The sequence below is a fragment of the Ixodes scapularis genome, unplaced genomic scaffold, assembly GCF_016920785.2.
Source record: "Ixodes scapularis isolate PalLabHiFi unplaced genomic scaffold, ASM1692078v2 PGA_scaffold1__304_contigs__length_218370807, whole genome shotgun sequence".
Taxonomy (NCBI): Eukaryota; Metazoa; Arthropoda; class Arachnida; order Ixodida; family Ixodidae; genus Ixodes; species Ixodes scapularis.
This window is the reverse complement of record NW_024609846.1, coordinates 68598408-68612262: the sequence shown is the minus strand read 5'-3', so window position 1 is coordinate 68612262 and position 13855 is coordinate 68598408. Positions and strand designations below refer to the sequence as shown.

Here is a 13855-nt window from a genome sequence, read left to right as displayed (position 1 = left end):
GGACCCGGACGGAATTAGCGTGGCAATGTGGAAAACTATTTCTGACCAACAATAGCAAAAAAAAGTGCATGAAAACACTTGTAAAGAATATGACGCTTGTTGTGTGCACTCCTTTTGCATGTCTTTCATGTTTTTGAGCACTGTTTTACTATGGTTGACCGAAACACTCCAATCGACCAGGGATGGGCAAAATACATGCAAATATGTATTGAAATACAAATATAAAATACTTTGTCAAAAATGTATTTAATTACAAATCTAATTACATTTCCAAAAAAGCATTTAAGTACAAGATACAAATACAACCAAATGCATTTGGTCTCCTCCAAATACATTCCTCAAAATTTGCATCAGCGACTTTAGGGAACCTGCAACGGGTTTCTGGGTATCTCATTTTAATCTTACATCACACACTCGGGAGTTAGTGTGCGAGGCTATAGTAATAACCAAGACATGCAGCACTAGCTAGAGATATTTTTACTGTTGCAACTCGTACCAGTTACGAAAATCTGGACAACTTGCGCATTTAGAATGTTCCAGGCAAAAATATGGATGGAAATCAGACTGGAAAGCATCACAAGTTGTCACAGGCACTTATTTAGCCAGTCTGCCTGTGAACGTCGATTTCGTCACTATTCTTGCCCTGGACTAGCACCGTAATCACAAAGTCACTAAACGCTTGTGCTTGATTGAGAGACACTGCATTCGGTGCAGAACATAGTTTTCTTCCTACTCTGGACAGTGCGTTTAAAATAAAGCCGGAGGAGAAAAAGAAAAAAAGCCCCATGGCCGAATAAAGGATGGAGACTATATCTTACAAACACAAGCATAAAAACAAGATGTATTTTCGCCCACAAAATTGTATTTAATTACAATTGTATTTGAAATACCCACATTTTAGGATTTAAATACACACAACAAATACATTACCCAATTTGTAATTAAATACAAATGCAAAATACACAAAGTATTTTAAATACGTATTTAAATGCTGCCCATCCCTGCAATCGACGATCCTTTTCCGCAAGCTAAGTTTTACGAGGAGTTCGGAACAGAGGCAAACAAATCAAGTAAACTGAAAGCACTAAAATTTAAATATTAAGCTGTCAGGCCAACCCTGCAAAGCAAACTAAATTATCTAAAACAATCTAAGACTCCTGTAAACAATCCTTAATTGGCCTTAATATGACGAAAAATTACCTACAGAATGACAGGTTGGCATGTACATCGGAAGTTCTGTTGGCAATTAAAAGCACAGAAGATAAATGCAGCTATTACGGCACAATACTAATAAAAAAAAACAAGATAAAAAATTAAGACTCTGGGCAAACGCCCACTTGCTGGAGAGGTAAGACAATTGGAGCGATAAACAACCTAAAGGTTTGACAGGGAGCGATTTCACAACTACTGCTGGTGGTATATAGCAAACACAACAAACACTAAGCAATATCCTACAAAACTGAAATACACTTGAAACACATGTAAATGTTGTGGCAAAAAAGCAGTGCCAGAAGGATACAGCCTCAAGGAACCAGTCTTGGTCCCAATGGCAAAGAGCTCCAAAGACGGGTCCCAGGCCAGGGCGCTCGGGCAGTGTGGAAATCCATGGCAGGCAGTCTGCAACAGCACAAAGGGGGACGGCCCAAATCCCTCAATAACGGTTCCAAGTTCACTCTAAGGTCATAACCAAAACAAAAACAAGGTTTCAAAATGAACAAACATCAGACAGTTCCCATACAAACGGTGAACTGGCCCCATCACAGTTACTACGCGCTCCAACACACCAAACTCCTTGATTTGGACGGCCTACAATGGCTGTGTTGAGAGACTCAAAACATTTCTGTGCTGGGGTACCTAGGCGAGGCTTGGGACAGGCCTAGTTACCTCGGGAAATTTTATATGGAACGCATAGTTTACCAGAAATTTTACTTGCAAAACAAAAATCACGATCAACTAAATTACATCGCCCCCATTTTTTGTAAAGTGCCCACGCCAGCCTCACCATCAAAGAAACACTGATACGGTGATTACTTTAAAGAAATCTTAGTTGACCTGGAAATTCTTTTTTATGAAAGATCAAAATCATTTATATACAGTTCCGAGAACTTTCAACATTTTGTAATCATTTTAAAGGGGACCATGAAGACGGTTTTGAATTCATTTTAAAAAGGCTGTTTTCCGACTCTCTAGAGACTTGGCAATATGCTCACTCTTTTTATACAGTTCTACGAGGCTTATTTTGTCAAAAATAAAAAAAGAAATAAACCGACGTTTAACTTTCCCGCCGCCATAAAACATCTCTTAAAATGGCAGTGAAATCAAAGGGAACCATCAATTTCGGTATAATTTAGTGGTTACGAGGGTAGATGGCATGGTGAGCCGTAGCGGCGCTTTGTGGTTCGAGGCTGTCGTACCGAGATGCAACTGCGAGCAACCGGGGCATTTGTGCTCCTTTGTCGCCTGCCCAGCAACTCGCTGAATTGGTTGCCACGCTCCACACGAAGCACGGATGACACGGTGACTTGCGGCCATTTTTCGATGCAACACAGTCGAGTTCCTTCAAACGCAACCACGTGTATGGAACTTATATTTTGTCAACATCATTTATTGCCTATCGCGTTGCGAGCGGTGCCGTCGCATTACAAAGAACAATAATTGTTGCGTGTCGCTGTTGGGTACCAAGCGAGACAGAACACCGCGACACGCTTAAAGCGGACGCCATCGGCTTTTCTAACCAAAGACACGACACAAGTATGGTCCTGCTCAAGGAGGCTCGGCATAAAAGCGGCGGAGTCTCAAGATCACGCAGGGGCATTTGCCGATGACCTCGTTCCCACATATTGGCGCACAACAACTTCGGTACACCACGGGCGCAAGACGGTCTCGTTGGATTCATTGGATGAAAGGCCGGATGGCTGTGCAGGAAAGACTGCGGAGCGCTAGGGGAGCTTCGACAGCTTTCCGACGTAGACCCGGAGGAGTACAGAAAACTGCAGTGCATCAGCCTGGAACAGTTTCTGCAGCTCCCTTCACGCGTGGAACCGAAAATTGCGCGACAATACGGACAAAATGCGATGGTGCACTGTTTCCCCTTGTCTCGCGAGAAACAAAAATCTTGCATTTGCCACACAACGCTTTTCAAGGTAGTGCCCGGCACTTGGCTATTTGAGTTGAAGCGTCGGCAGACTGAAGCTGTGTTTTACTGCTTTCGCAGTAAACCTTTCTGACAGAAATATACAGTTTTCCTTGTTAGTGAATTTAATCAACGCACTTTTTTTTTAACAACTCACGACTGAATACAAACACATGCGGACTCTGTTTACTTAGACCAAACACCTGACGAGCCTCGAGTGACGTCACGGCTCACGTAACTCAAAAGGATGATTTTTTTTCGCAGTGTGCAGCGGCGCTGTCATCTTTCTCGGTGTGATTATTGGTGGATCTGTTAAATTAATTTGTGCGGCGCAAGTTCGGACTAAAACTTCGTCAACATTACCTGGAAGACGCCCGACATCTATTTAAATTGTTAGACTGAACTTCCCGATTGCCTTCATGGTCCTTTTAAAGGGACACCCTGACAGGGTATTTTCTTTTCTTTCAGCCCAAAAACCGTTGACCCAGAACTGGCCGGATTGAGTAGCGCTCACTCTCTTCTCCGCGGTCACGAGCCGTTTTCTATGGTATAGACATGACCAAAGATAATCAAAGCTGTGGGTCATGAAAGACCCACATTCAGTATTGAAAAATAAAAACGAAAAATGATACCCATTTTTTGTGGCTCCTAAAAAATTGCAAATACATTAACTGAAAAAAAAAAAAAAAAAAAAAAAAGTTGCACAGCCACATGATTTTTGGCAACGGTCTCCTCCTCTATGTTTCTTCTTCCTCCCCAGCCCAGTTTCGGTTTCGTGCAGTTGCATTTTTTACGTTAATAAAAATATATATCCGACGCTGTAGCAAAAGACTAAATGGGTAGTCTTCTTAACCATATTAAATCGCCTCACAAAAAATTTAAAAAAATTTCGGAGGGTGTCAGTGTCTCTTTAAGAACAGTTAACAGCATAATAAAAATCTGTCTCGTACAATGAGATGCCAAATGGCAGAGTAAAACTACACTTTCAAATTATATTCCCATTACAATGCATCGCTCGCTAATATTTGTAAAACTAGCGTATTTTCAAGTCTGAGTCGCACCGTCGTGCAAGTCTACTTATACAGGGCGTTTCCAGAAACGCCAGCAAAATCGATCCTGCGAAAACTCCTCATCGCACAAAAAAAAGGTTGATGCCGTTGGGGTTTGTGTCACCGGACCCGCTAAGGAAAATTATCAGCTTTCAATACAATCGGGTTATTAATTAATTCTGAGTAACTAAATTGTTAATTATTGATTTTAAAGGCATGGTTTTAATTAGAAGCTTGTTGGGCATCATCGAAAACTACTCTATACACCTACGTTGCAATGATGCAAGGCACATGCAAATTCACGGCGTTCCAAAAAAATGCTCAATTTGGACCAGTTTGTCGGTTTCGGTTTCTTATAGGAACCGAAGACGGGCAATCCCTCCTGTGTTTAAAACGTACAATCTGTGTGCGCCACCACGCATCGCGGATGGAAGAGGCTAGAAAAGAAAGCCTCCAGACTGTCAGATGAGGTTTGCCTTTGTGACGTTGATGCCAGTGTGAAGACACACCTTTACGTGCAATGTGTGAGGATGCACGCTTGTTTCATATTTTAGACACGGGGCGGGATTGCCTGCACAGAGTTGTGTTCCAATAAGAAACCCCGAAACGCGTCTAAATTGAGCATTTGTTCTCAACGCTGTAAAATGCCATGTTATATCATTGTAACGTGGGTGAATTTAGTGGTTTTCGATGATGCCCACCAAGGTTCTAATTAAAACCATCCCTTTAAGATCAATAATAACAATTTCATTACTCAAAATTAATTACCAGATTGTATTGAAAGCAAATAATTCTCCTTAATACGTCCTTTGATACAGATCACTACAGCATCAGCGAAGTCACATTTGCAACCATTAAATTTTGCGACTTCTAAAAGCTGAAATTCGCGAAACTGCATTGGTAAGTCCACATATCCGTATTGTAATCCCAATATGCGCAAGCGGGAACCAGTTTCAATATCCTTACCAATAAATCAAACGGAAAACATAACCCCGCAGCAAATTTGCTTAGTTAAAAACCATGTTGATGGAAAAAAAAAACATGTCACACCATTGTATAAAATGCAGCTACGCAAATTTTGGAAAAAAAAAAAAAAACACAACTGACACATCGGAAAATATGGTATCCATTGCTGATTTCAAATCGATGGATAAAAAGTAGGGCCTCAAAAAGTCAAGGGACTCGAAAAGTCATGTAAAATTGTACAAAAACTTTGTATCTCACACAAAAAACAATCTAGCACTGCACTACCTTTTGCTAAAACTGATTGCAACACAAGGTCTGGAGCTCACTAGATATCCACTGGAAACAAACAGAAAACAACAGCCTACAGAGGTTTGCAAACCTATAAAAAAAAATGAACCCAGCAATCGATTCGACTCCATCAAACTGCGAATCGGATCAACACCGTTTCTAAACGCCTCAACGAAATATTTGGTCCAAGAATTAAGCAACTACTGCCGTCACACCTTGAAATGCCTCTCGCGCTTACATTTATTTCACTACACAACAGTACACAGCTCGTAGCGCGTCCTTACTTCGTGATGCTGTTTTTATCCAATTTTTATTCTCGCCTTTTCTATATCTCGCAACACAAGTGTTTCTGTTTGAAAGCATTATGCCCGAGTCCCACTAGAGCGACAAACAGAAACAAACGACAGCGACAAGCCTCAAACACATGCAGCATGCTCGCGATGGTACCTCTGGCAGGTATTAAGTCGGTCGGTGCTCGTGAAGTGAGCTTGAGTGATTGCACGCCTGCCAAAAATTGACTCGCGCGTATGATGCTCGTGGTTGAGCGTAGCCTCCTTTATTCTACAAAGCATGTCAAATCGCAAAAGACTGGTTTGAGGCTTGCCGCTGTCGGTTGTTTCTGTTTGCCGCTCTAGTGGGACTTGGGGATTAGACACAAATGGAACTGTTCCTGTAATATTTGTCTAATTTCTTTTTTTTTTTTTTTTTTTTTTTTTTTTTTTTATGAGGTTTGTTTGCACAATTTTGCAGTAGTAACCTGGGCCGAGGATCAAGAGGTTTTCCAGTCATTCCCCTCCCACCCACTGCTCCGCCGAACATTGGCAATGAATAAATTGATGCAAAAACACCCGAGCCCCAGGCGGCATATCCTGCCAACCAACTAGCAAAAGTGTGTCCGCATTTAGCCAAAAGGGTTTATCTTCAAAGCCAGGTAGAGCGTAACACCCCCCCCCCCCCAACCCTCAATCAGCCCGAGGCTTCCGAGCGAGCGTGCGTCCCCGTCACGTCGCAGCCAGCTGCGCTCCTGGCTCGCGCCGCGGGTTCCGCGAGCAGCTGCGACGACCCGCCAAGGCCACGGCTGCAGAAACCCCGGGCAAGCGAAAGACGCAAACGAGCTCTGCGGGGAGTTTCTGGGGCAGGTGCCTGACTGCCCTTGTTCTTCGCACGCAATGCGACAATGGGCGCATCCAAGTCTGCCGGCGAGAGCTTGGTGTCAAACGTCATTATGACCCTAGGGCCGCAGACACGCTACTAATGCACCGTACAAAAGGCAGTCTGCGGATACTGTCTGAGGTGCATTGTACGTACAAAAGCAGACAAGGTCAAAGCACACGTCTGCAGTCTGCAGACGTGGTCGAAGCACACGTGTGTGGGAAGCAAGCATTCTCCGAACATGCCCGAGGTGTCTGCACACAATTCTGCCGTCACATCTGCAACAAACACCGTTTCTTTTGTGTGACGTATGACAAGTGTGACGAGGGCTGGAAAGGTCCGGCTTCATCTCCCTGCGCCTGCCCTTTTGGCGGTGTTAGAGCGTCCCCCCGGAGTGACGTCGGGCTAGAGGAACGAAGGGGGATGATCGACGAGCGTGCATCAATATTAGGGGCGGACTTCCTTTTGAAGGTTTTCTAGAAAGAATAGATGTGCTCCCGACTACTCGATCTACGGCTTTGTCTGTACAGTAGCATTAGCCGTTTTGTTTTGCAAAAATATTTAAATGCCGCGAGACCCTGGCTGCACCTTACTCAATGTGCATAATAAAACGGAGTGCCGCGTCGCGACGAAGAACGGTCGAACGAAAGGTGAGAGGCGGTGACAGTGCGTTTTACACGTGTGAGATGCTGTGTTCAGAAATAAAGCTGCTGGCAACTTCGTGAAATGTACCAAAGGCATGCTTATAAAAGCACATTCAGGACTGTAAGTACGCAAACTCTTTACATGCACAAAAAGAACAATATGTGCTACTCAGAGAATTGAAAACCAAGCGTCAAGATTAATGCCCCACCTTCCTCCGCTCCAAGGCAGCTTCACATCTTCACAAATGGTTGCCTCATTTTGCACATCCAATGTAATGAATGAAAAAAAATTAGACGTTCACAAATCTCTGTAATATAAAGTTAGAGTGCGGCTTTTGAGGAGGAGGAGAGGGTATGAAAGGGAGGGGTGCCCCTCCTCTTCCCCTTCTTTTTTCCTCTTCCCCTCCTCCGTAACTCCCCCTTCACCCCTCCACACGTGACAACAATTTTCGCACTAAATCTAGCAGAGAAACTGAATTTGTTCATAGGTGACGTGACACCAAGTCATGTGACGTCATTTTCCCCGCTAAATTTAGCGGGGAAACTGAATTAGTGTTAGGTCACGTGACGTCAATTTTCCCACCAAATTTAGCGGGGAACTGACTTGGTGTCGAGATCATGTGATGTCAAAAAAAAAATTTGGGGGTTTTATGTGCCAAACCTACAACGGGCATCTGGCACGCCCCAGTGGAGGATTGAGGATTAATTTCGACCACCTGGGGATCTTTTGACGTGCAACCGAAAGCTCGGTTACCACGGCGCCTTCTCCACAATAAGCCTCCGTCAGATTGCGTGCACCTCGGTCGGGATTCGAACCAGCCACCTGGGGATCCGTAGGCCGGCGCTCTCGCCTCGGAGCCACCGAGGCAGCTATCATGTGATGTCAATTTTCCCGCTAAAGTTAGCAGGAAACTGATTTGCAGTTGAGGTCGTGTGACGTCGATATTCCCTAAATCTAGCAGAGAAACTGAATTTGTTCACAGGTAACACCAAGTCATGTGACATTATTTTCCCCACTAAGTATAGCAAGGAATTGAACTGGTGTTGAGGTCCCACGACGCCAATTTTGCCGCTAAACGTAAGTGCGGTTGTGCCGACGCAGACGGCCGCGAGACCTGGAAACGGGCACTTAAGAGCTGTGCTCTAAAAGAGCAATGAAAATCTGACTGGTCCGACAGTCTTTTAAATGGCTGCAAGTTCTGACAATCTTTCGACTGTTACCACACCTGTGGATAGTTTTCTACAGCAACTACCGATTTCCAAATCTGACGGCGCATAAAATTGCTTCGGAAGAGGCGTGCATTATAGAGCTAGCAAAATCTCGCCATCTCTTAGTGGCGACAGTTAAGCAACGAAGAGGCAAACATTTTAACAGAGAGACTGGGCATCTAGAATGTCCCAGCAGCATGCAGCGAGGAGAAAGCAACCAGCAAGGTCACGCCTCGGACATAACACACATAAGAAACACCCAAGAACCAGAGATAGACGAGACTACCCAGACACTCCCACCTAAACATCGAGCACAAAGGTAATTCCCTTCTTCAAAATGAACAATCCTTAACAAAAAAAAAAAAAGGCTCCTTTACTTTTTTTTTTACCTTCCCTCTACACACAACAGCTTTCACACCTTTTGCCACAAAATGCTAAACAGACAAAGGAAAAAGAAAAACACGCGGGACCACAGACACCTATCAAGGGGAGAGAAGGAGATCTTACGGCGGACATCGTAAAAACTGCCCCTTAATAGCCTTCCCTCTATCACAACTGCTGCCCCACCGTTTCTCTCGATAAGCCGTTTCTCCCGCTGCCCACCACACCACGCTTTGGCAGCAAGGGACAGACCAGGGAGGGGGGAGAGGGGAGCTGGCTGGGGAGGGAGCTGCCCTTGCCCCCTTTTCACAGACCTCGCCCCCACCCCTTCCTCCCGGCGTCTACCCGTGACCTCCAAGAGGAGGACTCGAGGAGACCTCTCCTCGCAACCTTGTACCGGAAAATCTGGTTACGCCGTGACGCGGCAATTAAGAATTCAGGAGTGGGTTTTTGCGAAACGAGCCCGAGAGATGCTGCTGCCAGCCAAATGGATGAGTAGCAGGCAGCAAGCACATTGCACCGTTGGCTGACCAACGACCACGTGCCAACAGGCAAGAGCGGGATCAACCCAAAATAACTGTTCCAAAACCTTTTTTTTTTTTTTTTTTTAATTAGGTTACATTAGAAAAAGTACTGCAGCCAGAAAAAGAAGTTGAACAAGTGTGAGGAGATACTTTTTACTGCTTTCCTTTGGAAAAAATTCTGCTCTCTAATTCAATCTGGAAAGAACAGCCACAACCTGACGCTGAAATCAAAGCATTATTTTGCAACTCCCCTCTCCAGTCCTATTTTGTAAGTAAACTGAGGAAGCCAGAACAGTCTACACACTTCATTTTCGACACACCTGGAGCTAACCAAAAATGACCTTCATAAAATTGTACAAAACAAAAATGCTAATAAACAAATGCAGCTGCAGAAAGAAAAGCCGATTTGAAATATTTACAGTCAGTTCCACCAGGTTCCCGAGCAAAGCAATAAAAACATCTAGTCGCCACCAGGCAATGTGAAGTCGGAAGATACAGAACATTTCAAAGCCCTTGACAGGCCATCTTATCAGTGAAGAAAAAAATAAAAAAATAACAAGTTTGATATTTATCGCTGCACAGATACAAAAAGTCACCCAGGAGCTTCGCAGCTGGTTGCGACTCTCACTCCAATCTTAGCACGAAGCTTTCTGCAACAAAGGGGGTGCAGACAGCCCTTAACTTTTGGTACACTCTGTATACTCCGTTCACCTCCAAGCTGTTTGGAAGGAGCTACGTGCCTGTTAGGTCAGTCATGCGTCTATCTTTCGCCAAGTGAACCCACTCCTCTCTCGTACCACCCTAAGAGCAGAGACAAGTGACGAAAGGGTTGTGGTTGATAGGTCCGGCGAGCGCATAGCTCCCACAGCACTCTAAGCTTAAGAAGGGGGGGGGGGGGGTACAATGTATAGTTCAGCACCCAAAAGACCTCTTGCAAAATCGAAGCAATCCTAGCGGTGTAGTGCCTAGAAAAGCATTTCGGGAACCCATTGGTCACTAAGTTTCGGTGTTGAATTTGCCAACCTCACTTCATGACATCCCGTCAAGACCAAATACAGTGCTTACATTTTCGAATAAATGGCTTTCCTTAAATTTATGGTACTGTAGATGTTGCCTACCAATAAGGATAGAATGCTGGGGCACATTTTTGTGGCTCCAAACATGCCAGAGTTTGTGTGCGTGTAAGCACAGGACTATGATAGCACGTGAAAGAAGTATACAGGGCCGGTCATCCTGTTGAGTCGTCTCCTCAATGTCCTAGGCCAATCCACGAGCCGGAAAGGTGCTGCTGCACTCTGGAGTGCAGCAAAGGTATGGGACGCGTCCGGTTGTACTCCTACACCCCGCTAAGCCTAGGCAAGTTCTTATGGCTGCTAGAGGTCTGTGTTTTAAAGGGGGCTCTCACGAAGATGAATAGGTGCAATGCAAGCGAGCGCCACCTTTATTTTTATGCAGTGCTAAGATGCACTGCACGAAATGAGGCTATCGAAACCGAAGCCATGCCACTCCTTTCACGGCCAAATAGGTCCCAGAATGGAAGGTGCACAGTGTTGCGTGCAGAGATTTTTCGAAGCAGCCTATTGCAAATGTAGAGCCAGAGAATGCATCTGTTCCACATTAAAATGACGACTGCTGCCCTTTCTTTGCATCGAGCCGAGAGAAACAGACGGACAGCTCCGTCGCAACAATAACATCCAATAAGAGCAAAGCAAGCAAAGGAAAGTTACCTTGTTGAAAGCGAAGAGCTCCTTCTGAACCTTGAGGCGTTCAGCACTGACGTGCTGGGACTTCTTGGCAATGAACTTGAACATCTTCACTATCTGGAGAACCTGCAGCACGCGAGACACGCCTTCAATATGTCATCCGAAGAGATCAGTACTACACTATCACTCCGAAAGCACCCTCCCTTGTCGCACCTGTTGCCACAATTGATAGGTGAAGACAAAACAAAAACAAACAAAAGAACAAAAAAGTGACGTATCGAGAGACACGCCTTCAATATGTCACCCATGAGATCACTACTTCACTATCACTCCTAAAGCACCCTCACCTGTCGCACCTGTTGCCACCATTGACAGGTGAAGACAAAACGAAAACAAACAAACAAAAAAAGCAACGTATCCAAGGTAGCCAGACACCTCGAGTGTACACTTCACGAGATAACCTCCCTCCGTACGTTTATTTTGGTCTCCGGCCGCGGTTCGAGGCTAAACAGATAACGATACCTCTACAAAATATTACTCCCTGCTTTCTTTCTCAATTTTTTTTTTAATAATGTCTACTTTCCTTTTTTTTTTTTTTTTTTTGGGGGGGGGGGGGGGGGGGGGTATTTGTGGGAAGAAAACCTAAAACTTTCTTGCATGTTTTTTTTTTTTTTTTGTGAGCGTTGGAATGGCCTTGAAAAGACGCGTGCGAACGAACTTTGGAGTCGTCGGAAGAGACTTGACGGCTGGCACTGCAATTCAAAGGCGGCGCGGCGTCCCATGCCTCAACCGCGGCGAACGAATTCACCCTTTCAAAAGCCCTTTCAGCCTTGTGCCTTGCTCCTCGGGTCGGCGATTAGAACGCTGGAGCTTAAAAATACCGCTTTCCAAGTGCCCTCACGATAACGGAGACAGAAACGGCGACAAACACTCGTGCGTTCGCGCTTGCGTACTCAAACGCGCCGCAGTACTAAAAAAGAAAAATTTTAAAAGGTGCAATTTGCTCGGACTTGCACATACGAACACGCACACATACACCACCCTCCAGCACTTCTTTTGAACTTTGAGCGAAAGTTTTGTAAACCTCGTTAGCGCGCTGCCACGGCAATTTTGTGCCTCGAAGCGACCACGGCGGCACACCCAAAAGAGAAAAAATAAAGAACGCGCACAATCGCGAGCAAAAAATTCGAGCTTATCGAGAAAGGTGAAGAAGAAAAAGAAAAAAAAAAGGAAACAACAAAAAGAACACGAAACAGGTAGGCAAGCGAAACACGCAGACCCCCACACCTACACGGCCACAACCTGATATCCGGCTTCGACAGAATCCCCGCCACAAAAACGGTTCTGCACATCTCAAAAAACAGACTCTCCTATTTCCAGCGAGTAATAGTGAGTCTCCTGTCAGAAATTTCAAATTTTTCGACGAGAAACCCATGGTTTTGCATATTTGGGTTTTTTCACGTTTTCGCTCCCGGGTTGGGCGTTGACATCGCCTCTCTGACAAACCAGTCTCTCGATGCTTTTCTTTTTGTTTTCAACCTAACTGACAGACAGCCAGGGGCCGCAGAATTCGGCACGGCAACCGGACCCAGCAAAACCGACGAGCACGAAGCACAAAAACGTGGTTTCGAAGAAAAGAGGAAAGTTCGAACACGGCAAGGGTTAAAGCAGGGTCCGAGCCTGCACGGGAGGCGCGGTCAGCTCGCTTACACCTGCAGCAAAGCCGGTTTTTATGGGTTAGGCTTAACGTCGCTCCAAGCGACATTTATGTTTACGTGACAACTCGCGCACGGGAGCGGCCGGGCCCGGCCAGGACCCGGGCGAGCTCAACTCGCGTCTAGGAGGTCAATAAAGCAGCGGTGGAGTACTCACAGTGAACGTGCTCTAAAGTGTAAACATCCTACGAAGAAACACCCTTTCCAGCACTCGAACCAAACCGGCAACACATACACAAACGCCAAGGCACTTGACGCATGTGTCCACAGACGCGCCGCCACCGCGTACCTGCAGAAACCGGGCTTTTGTATCACTCCGCGAGCCAAGAATTCGCGTCAGGTTTACCCCCAGTGTCCTCAATATTTAATAATGAGGCGTGTTAAATACTTAACTTGCGTTTTCGTCCCGAAAAATAGCAAGAATCAACCTCCAGCGGTCGTAAATGGCCTCTCGGAAACTGAGAACTACTTTTCGGTTCGGCGGTATGACGTCACCGCCCCAGACCGCGCATCGCTTGAATAGGCCATTGACTCGTGCTCGCATCCAAACTTTGGGCACTCTCTGCGTGTTTATTGTTGTACGACTTCGCGCAAACAAAAGAAAGCGATTTTGTGCGGTCGCCCAAAAGGCGCGCGTATTGGCGAAAACGTCGCGGCACCGCAGTCGTCTTAGTTCTTTTAATGGCGCGATGGGAGCCTGCGATAGCCGAAGCGCTCGCACTTTGACGGGCCGTTTGATAGGCAGGCATAAAAGCGCAAAACAAAAATGAGAGGGAGGGGAAAAAAAAGTGCGTGCGGGCGTGGTTCGCCGAAGAAACGCGGATGTGGTGCGTTCCGTTTTGCCCGTGGCTCCATAAATATTTGCGATGTCGCCGTACAGACCGCGGGGGCCACTAACGGGAACCTCCCAGCCGACGATGGATGCGTTGCACTGCGTCCGGTGGGGTCCGGCGCGCGACGCCCTGCATTTCTATCGCTCGTAGGACGCAACGTCTGGGTGATGTTTTGCAGCCCCGCGTCTTCTTCTGCTGTCTGTGTGGGTGTAAATTATTAAATTATTCGCGTAGTTTTGTGTCATCATTTGTGCGCCA

General features: G+C 45.7%; 1 protein-coding gene across 4 annotated transcripts in view; it reads right to left on the bottom strand.

Annotated features, from left to right (window-relative positions):
- Positions 1 to 13231, bottom strand: part of LOC8034934 (lethal(2) giant larvae protein homolog 1) — a 60849-nt gene extending 47618 nt beyond the window's left edge. For 3 of the 4 annotated variants that reach the window (XM_040213450.3, XM_040213452.3, XM_040213453.3), the window contains exons 1-3: positions 12922 to 13231; positions 11074 to 11175; positions 1520 to 1617 (exon numbers count right to left, since the gene is read on the bottom strand). In XM_040213450.3, the coding sequence (XP_040069384.2) occupies positions 1520 to 1617; positions 11074 to 11157 (182 nt within the window). In that variant the 5' untranslated portion in view covers positions 11158 to 11175; positions 12922 to 13231. The remainder of the gene's footprint in view (positions 1 to 1519; positions 1618 to 11073; positions 11176 to 12921) is intronic. The other variant, XM_040213451.3, reaches the window with a different exon arrangement.
- Positions 13232 to 13855: the final 624 nt, after the last annotated feature.